This window comes from Hemicordylus capensis, chromosome 1 (assembly GCF_027244095.1).
Source record: "Hemicordylus capensis ecotype Gifberg chromosome 1, rHemCap1.1.pri, whole genome shotgun sequence".
Classification (NCBI taxonomy): domain Eukaryota; kingdom Metazoa; phylum Chordata; class Lepidosauria; order Squamata; family Cordylidae; genus Hemicordylus; species Hemicordylus capensis.
The window spans coordinates 291,812,324-291,838,659 of record NC_069657.1 but is presented as its reverse complement, the minus strand read 5'-3'; the positions used below and the strand labels follow the sequence as shown (position 1 = coordinate 291,838,659).

Here is a 26,336-nt window from a genome sequence, read left to right as displayed (position 1 = left end):
CCCACAAAAGAAACAGGCAAGCAGGAGATTTTTAACCTTTCCCCCAAATCCCCCACAGTATCCAATGGGGAAAGGTTGAAAAATTGTTAAAATCTCCTGTGTACCCATTTCTTTTGTGACACACTAACTGTCTATTTCCCACCACAACACTATCTCACAAACAAACCACAACTCAAGGCAGACAGGAACCAAAGTTCTGCCTTTGTCAGTCTGAGATCCAGCAAAACCGGATAGCTATAGCAGCAACAGGACAACAAGCATATTATACCCAGTACTGAGAAAATAATACTACAAAATCAAACTTTCCTTGATTCCTTCCTCCTCTCCTAATGTAAGGGCTCTCTCTGCCTCCTATTCTCTTTGAATACATTTTTAAATTCCCTCCTTTTTGTTTCCCCTTTGTCAATCTGAGATCCAGCAAAACCAGATAGTTTTAGCAGCAATAGGTAACACAGCATACACTCAGTGCCGAGAAAAGAAAACCACAAAATCAAACCTTCCTTCCTCCTGGCCTGATGTATCCTTTTCTTCAAGAGAGGCATAAGGTCTCTCTCTCTCTGTCTCAGACCCTTTGAATAATACATTTTGAAATTCCCTCCAAAATGTTCCTCCTTCTCTCCCACCCCCCAACCATTGAAAGCACACTTGCCCATTGCAACACTTGATTTGGATGCTAACAAGCCAATCAAGAAGCAAGGAGATTGCCAGCCAATCGTAAGCCAGTACCAGAAAACCAATAAGGAAGGGGAGAAAAACCTGCCAAAATGGTACTCAAAGCATTTCAAGTCAAAAGGGGGATAGTTTCATTTTGAGCTCAAAACAGACTCTTTATTTTAAGGGCGTTTTGTTTCAAGTTCAAAACACTTGAAATGGCCCATTTCAAGCTCCAAATGTTTTCCACATCCCTACTTTGAATATTATTCAAAGCTATTAAAAAAAATTATCTTGCAGGCTTTTTTCTATCCTTTTAAAAGATATTGACTTCCTTTTCCTCTCCCACTCCACTCCCCTAGCTGTATCTTGTGGAAATCCTGGAACACCAGCCAATGGCAAGATCATCTTCAGTGATGGGATTTCGTTCTCCAGCTCAGTCATCTATGCCTGTTGGGAAGGTTACAAGACGTCAGGGCTAACTACTCGCCATTGTACAGCCAATGGGACATGGACCGGCAGTGCCCCAGACTGCACAGGTCTGAAATATTTACAATGAGTAGCATCCAGACGAATATTGCCCTCCATGTTAGAACATTGCAATTTCCCCACACCCCAATTCCCTTTCTTCCCTTTGTTGCTCCCAAAAGCCCCCTGGCATTGTTGCTCCCAAAGCCCCCTGGTATTAAGTAACTAAGGGCTGGGAGACCCTCGGGTTGAAATCAGGAAAAATCTTTGTGTATGCTTCTAATGTGAAGGTAATGTTACTCTGCATGTTGCTCAGAATGTTTAAAGGCTTACAGCAGTATTGGTACAGATTATGTCATTTGTTTTGTAAAAGCAAGTGTTTTATTTCAAATAAAAAAGCACAATAAATTACCCTCACAGACATGGGCAACCTGCTTCTAAGCATGCTTGCTCAGATGTACTTTCCAGTGATATCAGTCGGACTTACTCCCTAATAAGCATTTGCTGAGAACCTCTAGTGTATAGGAATGCAGCCTTAGCTAATTTAACTGTTTTGGCTTTTAACCAGCTGACTAGATGAATAGGCATCTGTTTAACTGCAATGCCTCAATGTATTGAGGTAGACCAGGAGAGTTGGTCTTGTGGTAGCAAACATGAATTGTCCCCTTTGCTAAGCAGGGTCCACCTTGGTTTGCATTTGTAGGGAGACTCCATGTGGGCACTGTGAAATATTCCCCTTAGGGGATGGGCCACTCTGGGGAGAGCAACTGCATGCTTGCTTGCATGCAGAAGGTTCCACGTTCCCTCTCTGGCATCTCCAGGCAGGGCTGGTAGAGACTCCTGCTTGTAATCATGGAGAAACTGCTGTCAGTCTGGGTAGACAATACTGAGCTAGATGGACCAATGGTCTGACTTGGTATACGGCAGCATCCTATGTTCCTGTCTGCAAAGAAATCTTTAACCATTTTTCCGTAGCTTGTGATCCCAACTACAACCACTGTAGCAATAAAATTAATCCACTTTATTACTAGTTGTTACTAAATATAGTCTTTGTAATTTTTCCTTAAATCTCATATCACATCCTAATGCTTTCTTGTTTAATACCATCAGTCCTTTTCATCAATTCATAACAGGTACACAATATGGCTTCTCAGAAATAGCAGCTTTCTTCCTTTTTAAAAAAGCTCTTTCTGTTCCTACAGCTGTGCTGGAAATAATCCAGATTTTGGGTTTAGAATATTATGTGTAATAAGGAAAGTATTAATTACAAAATAAACCAGAAAAAGATATGCAGTATAACTCCTTAAAATTTGCAGAGAATGTGACCTCAGATTTATGCAGGTGTGTTTCTGCAACATCTATATAGATTTGGGCACCAGGGGATTTTTTTTATTTTTTTTGCAACTTGTGAGCACAACTGCTTTTGGAGGATCAGATTATTTGTTTCTCCTCTAGTTAGATTCCTAAAAGCTGCAGAAGTACTGCCAGGAGCTCCTGATTATATTTGCACTCCAGCAGGACCTACGTAAATGTACGTACACACACACACACACATTGTCTTTGTTGATTGATTTAGCAGTCAATTTATGGTTCCTCAAGGGGCTGCTCAAGTACAAAAGTCAAGAAAAGTATTCAGCTGTCTGTGCAAAATTCTTGATAACATTCATCTCTTTATGCACATATTTATTAAGGTTCTGCTTTGTGGTTTGTTGCTTTTAACTCTCTACTCTTTGTTTTTACTGTTTCTTCACTTTAGTGATCAGTTGTGGAGACCCAGGTGAATTAGCAAATGGCATTCAGTTCGGAAATGAGTTCACTTTTAATAAGACAGTAATTTATCAGTGCAATCCAGGGTATCTGATGGAACCTCTTGGTGCATCCACTATATGCTGTACCAAAGATGGCACCTGGAACCAGAGCAAACCCATCTGCAAAGGTTTGGCTTTTAAGTCGCTTAGAAATATTATTCTACCACATCATGAATCCTATGACTTCTTTATATTTGCAGTGAGCATAAAGCTTCTCATTAACTTTTAATGTAAGCATAGGGGAAAAGCTTTTAATGTATTTTCACTGTTTATGAACATGACAACAAGGAAACAAAGATGAAGTGGTGGAAGACAGAAGCACTAGAACTATTTATTGTGTCAGTAAACCATGGTCCTTGCTTTTCTTGACTGCTGAAGGCTAGGCTCCTAATACAAACATGAGAGAACACTGCTCCACTGTCCACTCTTGGGAGGAGGAGAAGCTGCAGCTCAGAACAAGAAGCACAGAACATTTTCAAGCAGGCATGGGGTGGAACAGGAGACATGGCTGCCCTGCCTTCACATATAAAGGCTATAAGACTGGACTGATTCCCCCAACTGTTCATAATGTGCACAGTGGAGCAATACGGTTTATTGGTTTTCAAAATTTAATGAAAGGGGGGTGGGGAAAACCTTTGCCTGAACCAGTGGCGTAGCGAGGATGCCAGCAGCCCCTGTCCGGTTTGTCTCCAGCCCCTGTCCAGCCTGCCACCATTGGCCGCCACCACCCCAGCCATACCCCCTGCATCTGACATCAGATGCCTGGGATGTGGCCACATTCACAAATGGGGCTGCATGCCCCATTTGGAAGTAAAATCCAGCCAGTGCCGTGTTTGCAGCTCCATTTTTTAGAATTTTCAGCCAGTACTGGGCTTCCAGCCTGGCCAGGAACAACACCTCTCCCTGACTTTGCAAGCAGGGATAAGCCACCCCAGCCACGCTGCAAATGCACCCCAGTGACTGCCCCGTGACCCACCTGTTGTCAGATGCAGGGGGTGTGGCCAGTCAGCCACTGTTGAGTTTCCCCAGTACTCAGGAGGCAGGGAAAGGAGGTCCTAGTCAATGATTCAGTGAACCACTGACTGAGGAACCTCTGCAGAGGCCAACTGGCCCCATCCTCAGTACTGGCCATGCCCCCCGCATCAGACGCAGGGGCATGGCCAGACACAGATGCCAGATGCAGGGGCATGGCTACTTGAGCAGGTCCGACACTCTCCCATCCTTTCCCATCAGTGTTCCATTGGGTGTCTGAGAGTGGATTCATGGTTTGTATTGAAAATCTCATTTGCTACCAGAGAATCTACACTCAGAACACCTCAGAAACAACAGAACCCTGTTAGAAACCCATGGGGGTGGTTGGCACCCTATGTGCATAACACAGCCACTTGCTCTGGGCCACCCCAGCACCCTCCAAGTGCAGTTACGGGGCTGCTGAAATCTCCATGATTCCCTATGGAGAAAAACCTTAAAGAGATGCATAAACTTCAACAAATCACCAAAAATCAGCCCTCTGCCCAAATCTTTTGAAAAAATTCTGGTAGCTTCCTTGCCTCCCTTGGGCACTACCACAAACCCCACACCACTCTAGGCCACCCCTTTCCCCCTGACGTGAAGCGATAAACGTGAAGCGATAAACCTCCATTATACCCTATGGGGAAAAATCTTTAAAATGCATAAACTTCAACAATTCACCAAGAATCAGCCCTTTGCCCAATCCCTCTGCAATTTGGGTGGGAGCCTCCACCACTTAGGCACTACCACCCCACCCCACTCTTCCACCCCAGATCCCACTTTATGCCCCAAATCTCACCCAAAGACACTAAAACTTCAACAATTCAACAAGAATCAGCCCTTTGCCCAATTCCTCTGCAATTTGGGTGGTAGCCTCCACCCATTAGGCACTACTACTACCACCCACTCTTTTGGCCCTGGCACCCGAAATTCAAGTAGACGTCAGATTGGACCTTTTTGCATTCAAGTCAATGGGAGGCAAAAAGGTGGGAAATTCAAGTAGACGTCAGAACGCAAAATGGAGGAGGAAGAAGAAGCACTTTATCGGCCACAAAATGGAGGGCCAAAACTACAAATTATTCGGAGCTGAAACGGGGGTGATTCGTTTTAGCTCCAAAACATTTCGGGAGGGCAAGAGGGTGATTTGTTGCCGAAACAAATCACCCAAAACGGGCAGTTTCGGGTACAGATCGTTCTGTACCCGAAATGTTTTGCACATCTCTAGCCTGTTCTGGATGGGGTTACACTCCCTCTGAAAGATCAGGTACGTAGCCTGGGAGTGCTCCTGGACCCAAAGTTCTCCTTGGTTTCTCAAGTTGAGGCAGTGGCCCAGGAGCACTTTTTATGAGCTTCGGCTGATACGTCAGCTATCTCCATTTCTAGAAGTGAACGACCTTAAAACAGTTGTACATATGCTGGTAACCTCCAGGCTTGACTACTGTAATGCGTTCTATGTGGGGCTGCCTTTGTACGTAGTCCGTAAACTACAATTGGTACAGAATGCGGCAGCCAGATTGGTCTCTGGGACAACACGAAAGGACCATATAACACCGGTTTTGAAAGAACTGCACTGGCTGCTGATATGTTTCCAGGTGAAATACAAAGTGCTGGATCTTACCTATAAAGCCCTTAAAGACTTAGGTCCAGGCTATTTAAGAGAGCACCTCCTTTGTCATAAACCCTGTCACCTGTTAACGATCTTCTGGAGAAGTCTGGTTACGGATGCCACTGGCTCATTTGGTGGCGACTCATGACTGGGCTTTCTCTGTAGATGTCCCAGGGCTTTGGAATATCCTCCCTGTAGAAATAAGAGCATCTTTTTCTCTGTTTATTTTCAGGAAGAAACTCAAGACTCTCTTGTTTTTGCAGGCTTTTAATTAGAATTAATTTTTAATTTTTAATAACTTGTTTTAATATCTATTTTACTCTATTGTTTTTATTGTCATGTATTTTAATTTGTAACTTTTAAATCTTTTAAATTTTGCACACTGCCTATATATCAGGCAATATAGAAATATGATAGATAGGTAGATAGATAAAGGAAATAATCAAAATTCAGTATTAGAATTAGCAGTTAAGAAGAAACCAGTATAGACCCATAACAAAATGTTGCAGTATATTCCTTGTGTGCATCTGTTAATTGCTCTTGTAGCTGAGCATGTGAAAAAAGCAAAGTTAGCAAGCAAATCAGGAGTCCCTACTCTAACTTGAGTCTTATGTCATATGGAATTCCCCCCCCCCATTTTCTGGGGGCAGGGTTGTGGGGGGACTGGTGTTCAGCACCAGTTCCTCTTCATCCAGCCCTAAAGTTTCAAGAGTTTTTGTTGTTGTTGTTGTTGTTGTTATTTCGATTTCTATACCGCCCTTCCAAAAATAGTTCAGGGCGGTTGAGTTGAGTTGTGGCTGCTGAGGGGTCATTTTAATGTTTTTATCAATATTTGCTGAGGTAGGGAGGGAAAGAGATCGTGGCATAGGTTATAACTAATGGTGAGTATTGTCAGTTTATTGTGTGCCTGTGTGTGTGCATGTGCACATACAATGATCAGCAGATTGACAAATTCAGTGTGCAACTTCCCCCTCCATTGCTTACGAGAGTTCATACATATATAGTTGTATTTGAGCCCTTTCTCATGAGCAATGAGAAAGGGCAAGAGGGCTAGCAGGGAGGAAGCCTTAAAAAGCTTACTTCCCTGCAGACAACCAAGGGCTCCCTTCTGCAAGTGGATCTCCTCTTCTGCAGGTAGATCGCCCTCACAGACACTTACCAGCAGTTGCTGGTAGCTCAGAGGATCGGAGTGATGGGATGAGTCACCCAGTTCCCCGGAGATCCCATTATGCACTGCGTGAGTGCAGTGTGCATTATGGGGATCCCCCCCTCCCCAAAGCTGCCCAGGAGCCCCACAGTCTGCCAGCCCAGGCTGCAAGCAAAATCACGATCTCCTGACCTCGTTTTAGAAGTTGGCTATGGAGGCAGTCTTGGCGCTGAGGTGCCACCAGGATTGGGCCCAATCCCAGCAGTACACATGCACAGGCAAAACTGGGCTGGGCTTCCTTAGCCCGTTTTTGCCTCTATGTATGAATAACTTCTTTTATGTTATTTGTGGCTGGCGGGGGAAGGGGAATTAACTTCCCACACCAAGTGCTTAAATGTATTAACACCCTCTGAAACACAAAGCTGTGAAATGGCTGGTGAGAGAACAAAAGAGTTTTAGACACCTTTCCTCCTTAGACGCAGAAGGGCTTGTGACTGTTTTAAAGAAATATTCCACACAAGAATCCCTTTGAGGTGGGCTAGAGTGATAAATAGTGAGGCTATTCACATAATGGGAGGAAATCGGGCTAGCAAATGCTAGCCCGATTTCCTCTCATTGTGAGAACCACCGGGCCCAGTTGCAAGCCCAGTGGTTCTTAAGCGGGTCACCCACTTAAGTAGCCCGACAGTTGAAACGGGTTTGTGGAGCAAGCGCTCCGCAAACCCGGTTTTTCTGCTCGTGAATTGCCCCAGTGTGGCTCCACGACACAGCTACTCACAAGGAGACCCCCGACTGGGAGGCTGAAAAGCAGCCTCCCAGCTCATGCTGGAGCTTCCGGGGCTGCACGGCCCCGATCCCCCCAGTCCCCGTTGGCTCCGTAACGGAGCCAGCAGTCGTGTGGGCGGCCAACCCGGTCACCCAGGGCTACCACCCTGCTCGTCTGTGGGGAGAGCAGGCCTCCACTAACCCACTAGAGGCGAGTCTCACTGATCATAGACTCGCCTCAGTGTCTTTTGCAAGGCTAACCAGAGATCTTCATGGTGGAGTCCAGGACTGAAGCAAGATCTTTGTTCACACTGACTTCTTGTCTCTGACCTTGAGAATGAGACAGAAGGAAGTGGGTAAGGGGAAATCATGATTTGATAGATACAACTACTGTTGGTGAGAGTGCACAAATATTTCTCATTTGTGTCTAACAATGCAAAAGATGTGTTTTTAAAGGTGCTTTTCTTGCCAACAAAATATATAAATGTGTGTGCTACTATAAATGTGTGTACTACTATAAATGTGTGTGCTATCAACAAGGTGTCATACTCATGCTCTTTTTGAGGAAAAACTACTCTCAGTATAAAGCTTTGATACAAATAAGATTACATTGGCACATTATATATTACCAACATTTGCACAAATTGTCAAGTTGTATTATAAATTAGGTGTTAATTATTTGCATTGCTTTCATATTGTCTTTTAATGTTCTGTCCAATGCTTAAATGGTTCTCTCTTTCTTTCTCTCTCTTTCTTCGTTAGCCATCACATGTGGCCCACCTCCCCAGGTGCTGTATGGAAAGGTGGAAGGATCTGATTTCCATTGGGGATCAAGTATAAGTTACAGCTGTACTGATGGGTACCACCTTTCCAATTCTGCCATCATTTCATGTGAAGGACGAGGGCTATGGAGGGGAGACATCCCACAGTGTCTGCGTATGTTTCAAAATGAATCATTCATGTTTCTAAAAATTAAGTATTATACAATGGTATAATAGTGAGTAGGGAAACTGAGAGATGTTCTTGTAGAAGAGCAGAAACTAATTTGGATTCATGGTCAAGGCATGATGTAGAATGGCAGCACACATGCTGCTTTGTAGGAGTGTGCACGGACCAGTCCGGAGCCATGCAAAAGGCTTCCGAGCCAGTCCGGAATTCGGCTGGTCTGGCGGTCTGGCACTTGGGGGAGTGTGGCTTTAAAAGCGGGGGGGTAGTACTTACCCGCCCCCGCCGCTCTTCCCCCTCTGGCGCTGGACTTGGTTAAAACATTTTTGGGGTGGCAGAGTTCCTCCCTGCTGCCCCTGCCCTCGTCGTTGCCTGAAATGGCTGAAAGTGCTCCCAAAGTTCCAAGAAGTAGAAGATGGCGGCAGGCGCATGCACCCATCACTGCCGCCGGCTCGTGCATGCCGCATACATCATTGTGACGTATGCAGCATGCGCACCACCGATGGTGGTTATGGGCCCATGCACTGTGGCGAACACATGTGCCCGCCGCCAGCTTCTACTTCTTGGAACTTTGGGAGCTCTTTCAGCCGTTTCAGGCAACGACAGGGGCAGGGGCAGCAGGGAGGAACTCTGCCACCCCAAAAATGTTTTAACCAAGTCCAGTGCCAGAGGGGGAAGAGCGGCGGGGGCAGGTAAGTACTACCCCCCTACTCTTAAAGCCACACTCTCCCAAGTGCCGGAACACGCCTCCGTGGTTCTGTGCACATCATCATCATCATCATCATCATCATCAATTCGATTTCTATACCGCCCTTCCAAAAATGGCTCAGGGCGGTTTACAAAGAGAAATAAAACAAATAAGATGGCTCCCTGTCCCCAAAGGGCTCACATTCTAAAAAGAAACATAGGACACACACCAGCAACAGTCACTGGAAGTACTGTGCTGGGGGTGGATAGGGCCAGTTACTCTCCCCCTGCTAAATAAAGAGAATCACCATGGTAAAAGGTGCCTCTTTGCCCAGTTAGCAGGGGTTACATCCCTACTGCTTTGTGATCTGATGAAGATGTTATACCACATGAAGTCTGAAAATGCAAACAATGCTTATATTCCTGAAACACCATAGTGAGTAATGCAGTATCAAAAGTGCTGAGTGTGGTAGCATCTCAGGGATTACACATTCAAATCTTGGGTCAGTTCAGCCTTCTGAAGAGCTATGCATACTCATATCACACAATTAAGACATTTATTTATTTGATGAAGTAATCATATTCCCTTATTGTTCTCTTGATTTGCTTTGATTATGCCATAATGTCTAGATTAAGGTTAAGTTGCCACTGTGGCACTCTTGGGTTATCCAACACCATTTATGGAACTACGCTTGGACTTCATTCAAGTGCAATAAAACTCATTCATTCTTAACTAAAATACATAAAGGAGTCAGTTAGCTCAGAGAGTGGATATAAAAACTGAGAATTGTTGAACACCTGTGATCTGAAAACGTGTTCTGAAGTTGTGGGGTGGGGGGGGGGATATCACAAGATCAGGAGGGCATGTATGTACCCAACCTGCATTAATTGGAAAGGTCAACTTGTCAATAAACAGTCATATTGAACTATCCAAAGCTTCTGTCTACAAAAATTAAAATTAAACACAGAAGACCAAACAATGTCCAAAGTGCAGACTAACCCAGATGTGGCAGGATTTTCTGTTACACTGGGAAATGTGATTTTGTGTGGTTCCCCCCTTCTCTTAGTAGCTGTTTGTGCTTCCCAAAACTATGTTACTGAGGTCCTCTAACTTTCACTGACATAGTTTCAGGAGGCACAAAGAGAGAAGGGGACTTCCAAAAATTGTAGGACCCCCTCACATGACGGAAAATCCCAGTATGTTGGCACAGGGTTAGCCTAGAATTTGGCCCATATGTTTAAAGTAACATCTAGTTTGGCCCCCAAGTCGATAAGATATGCAAATTAGTTAAAGTTACTTTTATGCCTCATAAGCAAATGCAATATTGAAAAGAATGGATAATTCATAAATAATTTAATTCCTGTTAGTCAAGCACAACCCACTTAATTCAAAATCAGTCCAGTTGGGTTGAATTCACAAAAAACCTGTCTGATAGTGCTTTTTATATGTACTTTTCTATACAGTGTGTGCTTTTAAAAGCCCTTTATTAAATGTATTCCCTTTTTCGATGGCAGCTGTCTTTTGTGGAGAGCCTGGTATTCCAGCTGAGGGGAGAATCAATGGTAAAAGTTTCACCTACAGATCTGAAGTATCTTTTCAGTGCAGATCACCGTTAATACTGATAGGAACTTCAAGAAGAATTTGCCAAGCAGATGGTAGTTGGAGTGGAATTCAGCCAACATGCATTGGTAATTGTTAATTATTTATTTCTGTGAACCACTTCACACACATGAAATGACATTTTTCTTACATTTTTAGAAGTTAAAGAATAAATCATGTACAGAATGGGACTACATCATGTATAAATTACACATATGCCTGTTTTGTTGTGATTACGTGTATTTGGTAGCTGTTGCTACCTGATGCTGGCAAATGATTCTAGGGATGCACAAGCAGGATCAACAGTTCAACAAGGATTAAATGTTTGTTTGTTTATTTATTCATTCATTCATTCATTCATTCGATATCTATACCGCTGCTCCCAAAATAGCTCAGGGTGGTTTACACGGAGAAATAATAAATAATAAGATAAGATGGATCCCTGTCCCTGAAGGGCTCACAGTCTAAAAAGAAACATAAGGTAGACACCAGCAACAGTCACTGGAGGTCCTGTGCTGGGGGCGGATAGGAATAGTTCAACAAAAACCAGAAGTTAAAGTCGCAGCAGCAACAGAAGGGGACAGAGGGTGAATCATTTTGTCATGTCTCAGGGAAGTATTTTTGAGAGGCACAGTGGGCTTCAGAGGGAAGGGGTGATAGTTGAAAATTGCTTCTCTGCCACACTGCAGTCAGGCACTGCTGCACCAGTGCAGTGCCAGTCTGGATGTCAGCTGCTGTACTTAAGATCTGCTGAACAAATGATCCAATTCATCAGCTGGCACAATGGTGTTTTTGTTTGTTTGTTTTTTGAATTGTGATTGATTCCATGTTTAACTGTGAGTTGAAATGATACTTCCTTCACTGTCTGTTGGTGTGGATCCATGGAACTAACAGGAGCAAATTACATCTCAAATCTTTTTCATTTTAGAATCCCCGTACTTTAAAATTTCATTTAAATCTGTTTCATTTTAGAATCCCTGTGTTCATAATTTATCTTCCAGGAAGGTATACAGTAATTCTGTCTCTTTTGAGGACTCATCCTCATTTCTTTCTAAGCTTGTTCTTCTGTCCCATCCACTCAGCAGACAGTCCTGTTTGTCCCAAAGCTATAATTTTGCTTTCAATCATTCCCCCCACCCTCAGTCCGTTTTCTCCATCACAATTCCTAGGTTGGGTTTCTCAGTCTCCACTATTCTTTTTTGTCTTCCCATCTGGCAAGGGGGAAAGCCAGCCAGGTTTCACAATAAGACACAATAGTTTCACTGTTTTCTTCCTCTCACAAATAAAGTAGCATGAATGACAAGTAACATAGTCCTGTAGAGTTAAGTGACCTTGAATTTGATTTTGATGTTGGTGGTGCTAAACTGATTTGATATTCTCAGGTTGGAAATTCTGGCACTGAAGGACCATCCATTTGAAGTAATAATTCCACTACATGATTGATCTTTTCCCCCCTTTGAAATAGCTCCCAGTTAATAGACTCATATTTTTGACCGTGATCCAGCAGGGCTGTTCTTATGTTCTTATGCTCTTCTCACTGTTCTTCTCCAATGTAGTACCCAAGCAGCAGCCACTGAGACCACTTTCATAGCCATCTTCATCTTCTCTAGAACCACTAACCTCATTAGCGCCTCACTGAAACTTTGGGATCAAAAGAGGGGAAATTAACACTGTTTTTTCATAGAATTTTCATAAATTCAATGAATGGTGTTAGAACTAATTAAGTAGCATTAAAACACATCATATGGCTAACTGTTTTTGAGTCCAACCCTTGCTTCAGTGGTGCTTGTGGAGATTCCGGGGGGCAACCCCGTTTGCCAAGACCTCAAGATAAGGCAACAGGGTCCATTGCAGGGTGGCAGAAGAAGATGGAAGGCTGATAGTGCAAGGAAGTATGGAAAGCTGCAGTCCTGCTGCTGAGTAAAGAGGCAGTTGGGTCCCCCAGGTGGCCATTTCCTTTGATCCAGCAGGAGGTCTTCTCACAAGCACCGCAAGGGAGGCAAGAAGCAGGCGTGGCTGGAAAGCTGCATATTAATGGTAGAGGAGGGGTATGTGGAGCTGTTCTTTAGTTCATTCTAGTCATGAAGAGATCCAGGATAACTATAGAGAAGGAACAGGGTATGAATTACTCAATTTCCTCTGGATGAGGCTGCCCTTCTCACAGGGCTTTCTAAAATAGTTGATCACATGGCTTCCTAGAAAGTTTGACTTGCAGTACCCTGAATTTTGCTCAACCAGGCAAAAAATGCTCTTAATTTATGTAGAGAAGGTAAATCGTATTAAGGTTCACTAGCTGCAATGAAGCGATTTCTAATCCTTTCCAGTCACTTGATCCATTTTAAAGCTAGACCTAGTCTCCCGGTCTACATGTTTAGGCTGTGAAGTCAGAAGAAGTCGACATGTTCAGTCTTCACTTTTAAAGTGAAGCAGCTGGTAACCCTTGGTTACCAAGGATATATGTCAGAAGAAGCTTACGGTGCACCTGTCCTGTTTCAAAATGCCAGGGCGGAGAGTAAACAAGAAAAAGGATTCTTGGAGAAGAAAAAGGATTCTCAATTAAAAATATGCAATCCTTTATACCTGAAATACTACATGACATTTCTGAAGAGATAGAACTGCTTTTCAAGGCTAACCTCTGAACCAGAAAACCATGTGAAATATCTGATTATTTATCTTCACAAGGAGATGGAAAATTAAGATATTAACCTGGAGCTTGTGCATTATAACAAAAATCCTTTGTAAGCCCCACTTCTCCCAAAGGTGGCACTGTCTATCCTTTTCTTGCTACTGTTATTCAGTCGCTGCAGCTGCAGGACAGGCCATGCTTACCTTTTTCATACACACACGCACACACACACTCAAATATTGTTTACTGTTGGTGGGATATTGTTTCATTTCCCCATTAGCCCATGCACAGTCAAACTGCTGATGAAGTTAAAAATCCCTTGATTGCTCAACAGTGTGTGTGTGTGTGTGTGTGTGTGTGTGTGTGTGTGTACATATGTCATACATATCACATACCACATATACACAAGTCATGTGTTAGGCTCCCAAATGTCTAAATTCTTAAGCCTTTCAGATTTGCTTTATAAATAATTCCATTATGTATTCCAGTGACAGAATGATTAAAGGGACTGACTAGCGTTGAAATTTGAAATCAGGCTAGAAATATAAAATAGCATAACATGCATCTGGATTATAAGATTATAAATTCTGTGCACTGGAAATAATTAGATATCATTATCAAGGGCTCTTTTATGGCATGGCAAGGACCCCTGCCTGCAGAATCAAGTCACCCCCTATATAGCAAGGTCTTGGAGTTGCACAGGATTTTGGTGCTGGGTGATTTCAACATCCACTTTGGGACTGACTTGTCTGGTGCTGCTCAGGAATTCATAGTGGCCATGACAACTGTGGGCCTGTCCCAATTAATCCTAGGACCTATGCATGTTGCTGGTCACATGCTGGATTTGGTCTTTTCCATGGGTGGGGTTGCTTGTTGTCTTCCCATTGTCATGGATGAACCACTTCCTGGTTAAAGTTGATTTCACATTCATGTCTAAGCCCAGGGAGGTAGACCTATTGGAATGGTCTGCCCAAGAAGGATGTTATATCCCGTAGGATTCCAAAGGGCCTTGGCAGGTTTTGGAGTTGGTTCTGCCAGTGATTCTGTCAATGCCCTGGTGGATATGGGAATTGCTCCTAAGCGTCCCTTCCGATCTGCTTTGAAAGTGGCCCCTTGGTATACAGAGGTGTTACGGGGTCTGAAGGAGCAAGGTAGGTGACTGGAGTGCAAGTGGAGGAGAACTCGGCTTGAATGTGACAGGACACAGCATAAAGCCATTTGAAGGTTTATGCGGAGGCGGTGCATGCGGCAAAAAACCAATTCTGGTCTGTGCGCATTGCTTCTGTGGGTTTGCGTCCGGCAGAGCTGTCCCGGGTTGTGAGGAGTTTGATTCAGGCTCCTTCCAATTCAAACCAATCCCCGGGGACTTTGTTCTGCTGTGATGCTTTCAATGGGTTCTTTGCGGACAAAATCTCCTGTATTCGGGCCGACTTGAACTCCACTGTTTCTGCAGAGTCTATTAAGGTGGTGTCCAGCAATCCCTCTTGCAGTATTAGATTGGATCAGTTTCAATCTGTGATGCCTGATGACGTGGATAAGCTGCTTGGGGCAGTGTGGCCTACCATTTGTTCTCTGGTTCCTTGCCCGACTTGGCTGCTTTTATCTAGCAGAGAGATTGTTGGGGATGGCTTAGTTAATATTATTAACTCAACGCTGAGGGGGTGGGGATAGGATGCCTCCTTGTTTGAAGGAGGCAATTATTAGACCACTTCTTAAGAAGCCTTCCCTAGATCCCTCAGTGATGGACAGTTATAGGCCGGTCTCCAATCTCCCTTGGTTGGGTAAGGTGATTGAGAGAGTGGTGGCTATCCAGCTCCAGGCGGTTTTGGAGGAAACCGATTATCTAGGCCCATTTAGAACTGGATATGGGGTTGAGTCTGCCTTGGTCGGCCTGATGGATGACCTTTACCGGGGAATTGACAGAGGTAGTGTGACTCTGTTGGTTCTTTTGGATCTCTCAGCGGCGTTCAATACCATCAACCATGGTATCCTTCTGGATCGCCTGGGGGAATTGGGGATAGGAGGCACTACTTTGCAGTGGTTCTGCTCCTATCTCTCAGTCAGATTCCAGATGGTGGAGCTTGGTGACAGTTCCTCTTTAAAATGGGAGCTATTATATGGAGTCCCTCAGAGCTCCATTCTGTCACCAATGCTTTTTAATATTTACATCAAACCGCTGGGTGAGGTCATCAGGAGATTTGGTGCAGGGTGTTATCAGTATGCTGTTGACACCCAAATTTATTTCTCCTTATCATCATCATCTTCATCATCAGGAAATGGCATTCACTCCCTAAATGCCTGCCTACAGGCAGTAATGGGCTGGATGAGATATAACAAATTGAAGCTGAATCCAAGAAAGACGGAGGTGCTCATTGTGGGGGATCGGAATTTAAGGGATGAGTTAGATCTTCCTGTACTGGATGGGGTTACACTCCCCCAGAAGGAATAGGTACGCAACTTGGGAGTGCTCTTGGATCCAGGCCTCACCAAGGTATCTCAGGTGGAGGCTATGGCCAGGAGCGCTTAATATCAGCTTCGGCTGATTCAACCGCTGCGTCCATTCCTTGAAGAGAATGATCTCAAAACAGTGGTGCATCAGCTGGTAACCTCCAGGCTTGACTACTGCAATACGCTCTATGGGGGGGCTGGCTTTGTGTGTAGTTCGGAAACTTCAGTTAGTCCAAAATGCGGCAGCCAGATTGGTCTCTGGGGTTACCCGGAGCATATTATGCCTGTCTTAAAATAGTTGCACTGGCTGCCAATATGTTTCTGGGCGAAATATAAAGTGCTGGTTATTACCTTTAAAGCCTTGAACGGCTTGGGTCCGGGTTACCTTAGAGAGCGCCTTCTTCGGTATGATCCCCATTGCTTGTTGAGGTCATCTGGAGAGGTCCATCTCCAGTTGCCACCAGTATGTCTGGTGGCAACTCAGAACCGGGCCTTTTCTGCAACTGCTCCTGTCTATGGAATGCACTCCCGGCAGATATCTGCAGTTTAGGCTCGCTGTTGACCTTTAAGAGAGCCCTAAAAACCTATTTATTTGGCCTGGCTTTCCAAGGCTTATAAAGTGTTGTTTTTAAAAGTATTTTAATTGGTTTTAAATGGTTTTAATCATTTTTGAATTGCTTTTATATTGTTTTAGTATTGTTTTAATTCTGGGTTTTATGTCTTTTAAAAAGTTATTGTACACTGCCCAGAGCCTCTGGATGGGGCGGTTTATAAATATAATAAATAATAATAATAATAATAACAGCAGCAGCAGCAGCAATAGCAACAACATTGACAATAAAATTCAGCCATCCCAGGTCCTTGGGAAGGACTCAATGTCTGGATAAAACAAACCAGTCAATAACACCTGTCTGACTGTGTAAATAAATAATAATAAATAGAGAATTTACTAGGGCAGTGAGCACGACTGCTCCTAAGCAGCCTCTCCAACCCAGTTCAGAATTAACTCCATGATGTACTGAAGAGCTGCGGGAGCTGAAGTGGCAAGGTAGATTGGAGTGTAAATGGAGGAGAACTCATCTTGAATTCGATAAGACACAGCATAGAGCCCATCTGAAAGCATGTGCTGTGGCAATAAGTGCAGCAAGGAAGCGATTTTGTTCTGCACGTATTGCACCTGTTCTCATCCAGCAGCATTGTTTTGGATTGTTAGAGGTTCTTGTGGCCTGTTTTCAAAAACTTTTGTTCATTTGTTTTCAACTCTTCAAAATGGGTCAGAAAATCCTAGTTTTAGAATGTGAAATTAAAAAAAAACAATGGAAGGGCAACATAGATTGACTTAACCATGAATGGGTAATATCTTTTACCATGAAATGCTGCCTGCAACATTTATTTATCTATTTATTTGTCATATTTTAATACCACCTGATATATACATCTCTAGGCGGTGCCAACATGAAGGGAAACTTATTGAAATAGTTGAAAAAATATTTTATTCATTAATTATTGGAATTAAATTTTTTAGAATAATGTCTACCTATATATTTTGTTTTCTTTCTTAACATTTTGAGTATTCCAATTTGATATATTTTCCATATGTCTTTATGGTTACATAAATAATGTGAAAATTGCAAAGGAAAATATCTTAATCAGATTACGATTCCCTCTATGTTACTTGCCGTGAAAAAGGCATGATGTGGCAAAACGCTCCATTTGAAGGATGCCTAGTGAGGGAAGGAGAAGGCAGTGAGTGATATATTGTAGCGCCCCCCTCGCCCCCCAAAAGGGGGGATTCACCCTCTGTGCATTAAAAGCAAATTGACTACATTCTTGGCTGCATCTGTTACCCTTTCATAACTAAATAGCAAAGAATGTTGTTTGACCTCTCAGAAGGGTATCATCTAAGACCAAAGAGGTTTTAAAGGGCCCAGAAAGGATTCTTTCAATCAGTCTTCAAAAGTAGATAAGGGAAAGCATAACGTTTAGCAATAGCAATAGCAATAGCACTTACATTTATATACCGCTCTATAGCCGAAGCTCTCTAAGCGGTTTACAATGATTTAGCATATTGCCCCCAACATTTCTGGGTACTCATTTTACCGACCTCGGAAGGATGGAAGGCTGAGTCAACCTTGAGCCCCTGGTCAGGATTGAACTTGTAACCTTCTGGTTACAGGGCGGCAGTTTTACCACTGCGCCACCAGGGGCTCATTTACGTAAAGTTACTTAAACATTAAGTTGAAAATTAAAATTAAACATTGAGTTAAATGTTTCAGTGTTTTCTTACCTATACATTCAGTTATGCTGAGCAGAAAAGCAATTGTATTTTTGTATTGCCAAAGACTGCCCAAACTGGGCGATTTGGACATTAACGGAGGCCAGTGGCAGGAGAGGGGACCTCCGGAGACACACACCCCATGGCCTCCGAAAAGCTGGTTCGATATTGAACAGGTTCAGAATCGAACCTGTTCGCACATCCCTAACAGTAGCTTACAAAGAATTGCCCCTTTTTACTTTTCATTCATAGCTAAGATGCTAGCCAGATTTTTGCATCAAAACCTGGAGACTTTGGTAATCATGTGCCTTGAAATGTGGAAGTAATTTTAAAATCATATTTATTATTGTACTGATTGCATATATGGCATTAGAAGGAAAAATAAGTAAGGGGCCTACTTGATCGCTTATGTACTTGTTTTGGAAGAACTGGAAGAATGTGGTCAATATTCTGACAGTGCCAGAAGGAGTCAATCCCAGTAACATAATCTATATTCCACTTAAGTTTCATTTTAAGCAGTATGTCCGTTGAAAGAAAGAAACTTTCATAAGTCACTGAAGAATGATCGTTTCAGTCAGATCCATGACTTGTTATGATGTCCATAAATAAGCCTTTTATTTGCTGCAGATAGTGGTGTAGTGGTTAGAGTGCTGGACTAGGACCGGAGAGACCCGAGTTCAAATCCCCATTCAGCCATGAAACTAGCTGGGTGACTCTGGGCCAGTCACTTCTCTCTCAGCCTAACCTACTTCACAGGGTTGCTGTGAAAGAGAGACTCAAGTATGTAGTACACCGCTCTGAGCTCTTTGGAGGAAGAACGGGATATAAAATGTAAATAATAATAATACTTGTGAATATGTATATTAATGTCTTCTCAGACTTCACAGATAATAGGAAATTCATTTATTTTTGCATAATAATCTTATACTCCATCCTCTACCCCTTTCTTTCTATTGCAGATCCTGCTCATAACAGTTGCCCAGACCCTGGTACGCCACATTATGGCATACAAAACAGTTCTAGAGGATATGAGGTAATAATATTTTCTCAACATGTGACCTTGTGCATCTGCACAGAGATGTTCGGAGTGTGTGTGTGTGTGTGTGTGTGTGAGAGAGAGAGAGAGAGAGAGATTATGATTTTGGTATGCTAGGTTTCGTGCTGTGTTATTTTAGCATAAACAAATTCACATATTTTATAACACATTTTCCCCCTTCTTGTAAAAGGGCCTCTCCATTCTTTTCACTGGTAAATTTAGTTACAATGTGAAGCCATCTTCCAGTCCTCACAGTAACGATACTGTAAGCAATTATAGTTTATTTCCAAATAAAGAAAAAAATAATAAGCATACCAAGAACATGGCCCAGAATGGCTACTCTTCCATTAAATATTTGGGATCTTTGTGTGAGATCCCAACAGATAACTTGCCTGGTGATTTCATTTCTAGGGATATGCATGAAATGGATTTTATGTTCTGTTCTGAGCTCAAAACAAAATGCAAATGGCTGAAACATTCAGATGAAACAGCAGTTGAGCCAGCTGTTTTGACGGAACAAACTTGAAATATTTTGAGTGTTTCAGCCATAGGGAATGATGGGGAACGCGAAACAACCCATTGTTCCTTAGGGATAGCCCCTAGGTAGAGATGTGCACAAAACTGGCTTGGCCTGTTTGCTTTGAATGAGGGTGGGTAGGTTCGGTTTTGGTTTGGCTCGAACCCCACCTGGTTCAATTTGAATCAAACCCAATTTGAACCGGTTCTGAAAGGTTCTACATAGGGTATGATGGGGACTTGAACCAGCCCATTATTCCCTATACAGAGCACCTAGGAGCACAAAACCAGGATGGGTGGTAGGCACCCAGAAGTGACAACTACCACCCGAACCCCAAAACAATCGGATACTCCTGGGATTTTTAAAAATGATTTTTTGAAGACTTTTCCAGTTTTTGCATTTCTCTCATAGGGAACAATGGGGATTTGAGGCAGCTCCATCCCCACCACCACCACCATGGGTGTGTGTGTGTGCCTGGGCATCCTAAAGTGGTTTTGAGGGCATGGCAGGTTGTGCTACAACTTCCCCCAGGGAGCCCCAAGCCGGTGCGGATTATGTTTTTCCCCTCAGATTTTTTTTTAGTTTCTGGCCTCTTTAACACACTAACAGTCTATCAGAGTAGATTCTTTGGGGGTTGTGTGTGTGTGTGTGTGTGTGTGTGTGTGTGTGAAGTTCTTGATAGGGATTCATTGAGAGAACTCATACATCAACCAATAATCCGGTTTGTGTTTGGACTTAATGCTGTATGAGTTCTCCCAATGAATCCTTAATATGAAGAACTTTTCATACATATACATATACATATACATATACATTCCAAAGAATCTACGCTTATAGACTAAGAGGCCAGAAACTAAAAAATCCCTTGGGGGGGGGGGAACCCACAGCTCCCCATCGGCTTGGGGCTCTTGGGCAGAGCTGTGGCACAACCTGCCATGCCCACAAACCCACTTTGGGGTGCCAAGCCCCCCCCCCAAGAGGGGGAATGGGCTGCCTGGGCCACCTGAAATCCCTATTGCCCCCTATGGGAGAAATGCAAAAAGTGCAAAAACCTTTTTTTAAAAATCACAAGAGTGCCCAATTGCTTTGGGGTTTGGGTGGCAGTTGGCACCCATGGGTGCCTACCACCCACCCTGGTTTGTTTGGCCCTAGCAGGCCACAATACCAACTGGCAGTGACAGAACTAAAAAGAAACCTAACTGAAAACCAAAACACTACACAGAGACAGACCTGCTGCTGTGCCTGCACAACTGCAAAACCAAGGAAACCAAACCAAACACCACAGCCTACCACGATAGCCACAAACAAGACCTAGCCAGACGATACAAGGCAATAAAACCAACCCGGCATGCAAACTGAAAAGAAAGAGGAGCAAGGCAAAAACACACCACATTGAAGGATAACAAAGTGACACACCTTGGTCTTCTGCTCTTCTCTTCATGCATGTGTTTTGCCTATGGGGAAAAGCACCTCAGAGTGGCAAGTCCACCATGTCTTTGCTGGAGGCCATACAGCTTCCAGACAGCACGTGGTGGCACCAGACCACATAGTCATCACGACGTGCATGCGTGTTTGGTGTGTGCATGTGTGTGCTAGACTGAAGAGGGGAAAGACAGGGCGCCCTAAATCAATTAAAGGAAGAGGAAAGTCTGGCTCAGGGGTGGGTCCAGTGGAGGTCACACATGATGTGATGTGGCAGCAGACTGCTTAATCATCATTGCCAATGCATGTATGTTTGGTGTGTGCTTGCATGCTAGATTGAAGAGAGGGAAGAGAGGGGCTCGTTCATCATCTGGTTATGTCAGTGGGGTTTGTGTGTGTCCAGTTGTCATGTCACAGCACTATGGCCCCCCGAGTGCTATGGTCAGGTGGAACCAGGGGCTTGTTCATCATCTGGTTATGTCAGTGGTGTGAGCATGTGTCCGGTTGTCATGTCACAGCACTAGCAGGCACACTGCGACATGGCACATCTGAAGGGAGGGGGAGGGAAGGAATGAGCAGAAGCTGTTGCCGGTCAGGTGACGAACACCATGGGTAAACCATGGGTCAATCACTCACCCAGTTCAACATCCAGCTTGGGGTAGCCCATCAGGGGGAGGTTGACCTTGAAGAAGACCAACTGCTCAACCAAGCCAGGGTCCAATTGGGACCGAGTGAGTGTTATCTCGTTGCCAGCATGTGAAAACACCCGCTTGCTTTGGACGCTGGTTGTTTGGCAGGAGAGGATGCATGCAGCAACCACTGCCAGGTCTGGCCAGACTTGGCGGTGGGTTGCCCAGAACTGCGTGCAGTCTGTTGCGGGGTCTTCATCCACAGGCTCCTTCAAATTCTAGGTAATGCATTGCACAGTACTGGTAGGCCGAGCCTCCTGCAAACGGGGCAAGGTGCCAAGGTACACCTGCTTAAACCACTGGGCTGATTTAGCGGGAGGAACTGCCTGTTGCATTGTTGCCACTGCCTGGGATGCAATGCTGCTAACCTGGAAAGAAGAAAGGGTGGGACTCAAAGGGCTGCCTGCACTGCTGCTGCTGCTGGGTGTGGGTTGCACATGCTTGTGGGATGCACCATCACCACCCTCCTGGTCTCTGCTGGTACTAATGACCTCCTCTTCCCTAACTCAATTGACCAGGAGGTCCCTCCACCTGGGCAAGTCATTTGCACAAATGACATTGCCCTTGATGGTTGGGTTGCAGAGACAAGACATGACATACTCCTCTCTGTCACCCAACTCATCTACCAGCCTGTTGACAACCCAGTCCTCAACCTTCCAGCCAGAGCATGCCCCTCTAGCATGGTCAGCGAGGTCCGGAGTTCATCCATCAGCTTCTCCAGGAAGAAAGCTGCAGGCAGGGCCTGACTTAGCGGAGTGGTGTCAGCACACATGTTCTTGGTGGCAAACAAGAAGGGCTCGAGTGCTGACACCATCTTGGACATGAGCTTCCACTCCAAGTTGGATAGGTCGCACATGCCCAAGGCCTTATTTCTCGCAAGGTCATCGAGGGCCACCTCCTGTTCCAACAGGCGCTGGAACAAAAGGAAGGTGGAGTTCCACCGGGTATCAACATCTGTAGGGATGAGGTTCAGGAAGGCCATGGTCATGCTCGCAAAGCAGGTGCCTGGACTTCCACTTCCACTGGAGTGAGGCTGCAGTCTTGCAGGCCTTGGCCACTAGTGTAGCTGTGGCAGCAACAACACCTAACATGGGATGGCCCTGTTCGCTGGACGTCTTCACCTCCTTGAGGCCAAGGAGGTCCCTCACAGCCAGGTGGAGATGTGTGCCATGCAGCAAATGTTCACATACTCCAAAACTAACTCTACCACTGCAGTGACGTTGGACCCTTTGTTACAATAAAGCTCCGGATGAAGTGTAGCAACCTGCCTATCCACTCCTCAATTTGCCCACCAAGTATGGCTTCCACCTCCTCCTTGGTGTGCTTGACATCCAAGGTCTCCACATACAAGATGGCCCACCTGTGCCAAAATGTGGTATGGGACGCACTGGAGCCAGAGGCAGTACCAGAGGTCTCCTCACTCTCCAGGCCTTACCATTGAGCAGTTAGGGTCAGGAAAGCAGTGTGCATTCCACTCACACTGTTCCAGAGATCAGTGGTGAAATGCCCACTAGTGCCAGATGGTGCTGCATGCAGCATGGCTGAAACGAGCTCCCTGCACTGCCTGTACAGGGAGGGGACCACGTTCCAGCTGAATGTGGTCCTTGAGGGGATGGTGTCGTCGAGTGCTAGAGTCTGGAGTATCTGGTAGAAGCCAGAGCTCTCGACCAACAAAATGTTGGTCGTCAATGGCCATCATTTCCCCTACGAGGCGGGTGAGGAGATGTGGGTCAACATGACTGGGACGCTTCTTGCCTGACAGCTGCATCCACCACTTGACTGGCAGCATGCCCTGCTTCATGGAAGCCTTCACATGGCCCTTGTCAATGCTAGTCACTGGCACACTAGGCGCAGTAGCACTGCCAGCAGAGTCAAAGATATCTGGGTAGCGCCGATGCATGTGTCCCCACATAGAGGTCATCCCCAAATGCTTAGTATCCTTGTCCCAACTGACCTGTGCCTTGCAGTGAACACAGCGAGCAGCGGTTGGAGCATCTTGAGGGATCTCAAAATGCTGCCAAACATTGCTGTTCTGGGTGGCCTCCAACATCCTGGATGCCATATTGTGCCTTTTCGGTGACAGTGAACTGGGGGCTCCTGGTGCTCTCCCACTGCCGTCACCCACCCACCCCTTCCACCCTGCATGGAAGAAGAAGAGCCCAGCTTCATTGGAGGAGGGGGTGCATCCAACTCTGCAGCAGTCCCTCCCTCCTTGGAACCAGACTGGGAGGATCCAAAACTGGACTCCACCATGACATCATCTTGAGGGCATCATCAGGGGGGCCCTCACTGAGTGGCGAGTGGAACATTGGAGGGGCTGCAAGAGGGAGGGAAAATCTGGCTGCACTCCCAGCCATCAGGTCTCTGCCCTCCACCCCTGCCATGGAAGCAGCTTCCCTGGCAAGAAAGCCCCCCCCCCCCCCGCACCACCAGGCTCCACACGGGTCGGCAGCACCAGCAGTGCACCTGATGTGTCAGCCACTGGACCTGGCTCAGCGGCAATAGCACAGCATATTATACTCAGCGGTGAGAAAATAAAACCACCAAAATCAAATCTTCCTTCCTCCTCCCCTGGTGTGCTCTCTTCTTCAAGAGAGGCACAGTATAATGGCTTTCTCTTTGCCTCCCAGTCCCTTTGAATACATTTTGAATTTGAAATTCCCTCATTTTGTGTTTCCCTCTCCCCCCAGCCAATGGGGGTACAGTTGCCCATGACAACACTTGATTTGTATGATGATAAGCCAACCAAGAAGCAAGGAGATTACAAGCCAATTGGAAGCCAGTGCCAGAAAACCAATCCACAAGGGGAAAACAGACTTCCAAAATGGTGCTTGAAATGTTGAAATGTTTCAATCAAAATTGTTCTGCTCTGAGCATGAAACAGGCCTTTTATTTAAAGGGTGTTTTGTTTCAAGCTCAAAACACTCAAAACTGCCCAGGATTCCATTGCTCAGGACCGGGATAGCGTGATCTGTTTCCCCTTTGCTGATGTATCCTGTGAGGAGGAGGGCACCGATGCTAATGCCAATTTTGAGTTGAAACATTTCACTAGCGAAACATTCTGCACACCCCTATTGATTTCACTAGCCGATTATAATGAATTTCAAGCAAAAATATTGATGTTAACATGACTATGCTTATTGGGCAGTGTACAATTTGATTGTGTATTCTCTTATGCATGAGGCATTAGCTTGAGAGCAATTGAGAAATTGTTTTAAAACTACATAAATACCACAGCTGAAATTATCACTCTTCAGATTTATGATATGTCTAGTTAAATTCTACCACAGGAAAAATGTGAAGGTTTTAAGGTAATGAAGTAGGTAATTCATTGAGCCCATTCTGGAGTCTTGACTCCTATCACAGCTTCTAACTCTCTTCCTTATCACCATACAGGGGTGGTTTGCCAATGAGGCAAGGTGAGGCAACAGCTTCACGTGGCATCTGTGTCCTGGGGCAGTGATCATGGGCATTCTGCCCTGCCCTCCCTCCACTATTTGTGGGCATTGCCTCACTGCTTCTCCCTGCCACCATAGCATTGGCGATCGTGCCAGCCCCCTGCATTTCTCAGCTAGCAAAGTGCTTCACTATCTGTCTAGATAGCTTCCTAGAGAAAGGAAGCCATCCAAGCACTTGTCATGTCCCTGACACCAATGCACCGACATCAGGGGGCATGGCTGTATTTCCTGCCCACATTTCCAGGATAGTAATCATTTTAGTAGCCACCTCTTCCTTTCTCTAGAAAGCCGTCCAAGCAGCTAGCAAAGTGCAGGAAGTGTGTGTGTGGGGGGGGGCAGGTTCCCTGGCGTTGGCTCTAGAGTTGTCTCCCTATCCTAACAGATACAAATAAAAAAAAATTACTACTAATATTTGCTTCCTCAAAACACCTGTAATTTTTTTCTGGAAGTATCCCCAACACACTGCCCTTTGATATCCATCTCGATATCTCCTCCCCCCACCAACTTCTGCTGGTAAAAATGGGAAAAAGTAGTAAATAGACCTGCATTTGTACAGAACCTGTCCAGCGGTCTGCGGTCCAACAGTTTGGTCCAGGGGTTTGTTGGTTCGTGATCAAACCGAAACACACACACCCAGTTCCGTCCGGACCAGAACCAAACCGCTGTTCCGGTTCGACAGGTCCGCATTTTTTTTTTAAAAAAAATTAAATGAAAAATAACTACCTGTAGCCCCTTTGGGGGGCTTGCTGTATCCATGGGGGGGTCCACAAGGGTTCCCCCACCCCCAACCGACTTCCCTCATCACCGCTGCGTCCGGGTAAATGTAGTCTTTTTTGCCCTTTCGGGCCTCCATAAAGGTGAGCGGTGGCCATTTTGTCTACCGCCACACATGCACAAATGCCCTCTGCAAGGCCTGGCATGGCCTATGGAAGGGCCAAAAAGGCTACATTTAACCGGCCGCGGCAGTGATGGGGGAGGCCGGGGGGAACCGTCGCGGACCCCCCCTGCGGCTACAGCAAGCCGCCCAAAGGGGCTACAGGTAGTTATTTTTCATTTAATTTTTTTTTTTAAGTTCACGGACCTGTCGGACCGGGGGCGGGGGTTGATGGGGGCCGGACCAAATTGGTCTGGTTCCGTTCGAGGCCGGTTTGGCCTCAAACCGAACCAGGCCAATCGG

The 26,336-nt window shown here is 45.1% G+C and overlaps 1 protein-coding gene across 9 annotated transcripts in view; it reads left to right on the top strand.

The window, feature by feature from the left end:
* The window catches only part of CSMD1 (CUB and Sushi multiple domains 1), a 1,678,033-nt gene that overhangs the window by 1,614,028 nt on the left and 37,669 nt on the right, over positions 1–26,336 (top strand). For all 9 annotated transcript variants that reach the window (XM_053286225.1, XM_053286224.1, XM_053286226.1 and 6 more), the window contains 5 exons: positions 1,014–1,190; positions 2,876–3,055; positions 8,219–8,392; positions 10,604–10,777; positions 18,997–19,070. In XM_053286225.1, the coding sequence (XP_053142200.1) occupies positions 1,014–1,190; positions 2,876–3,055; positions 8,219–8,392; positions 10,604–10,777; positions 18,997–19,070 (779 nt within the window). The remainder of the gene's footprint in view (positions 1–1,013; positions 1,191–2,875; positions 3,056–8,218; positions 8,393–10,603; positions 10,778–18,996; positions 19,071–26,336) is intronic.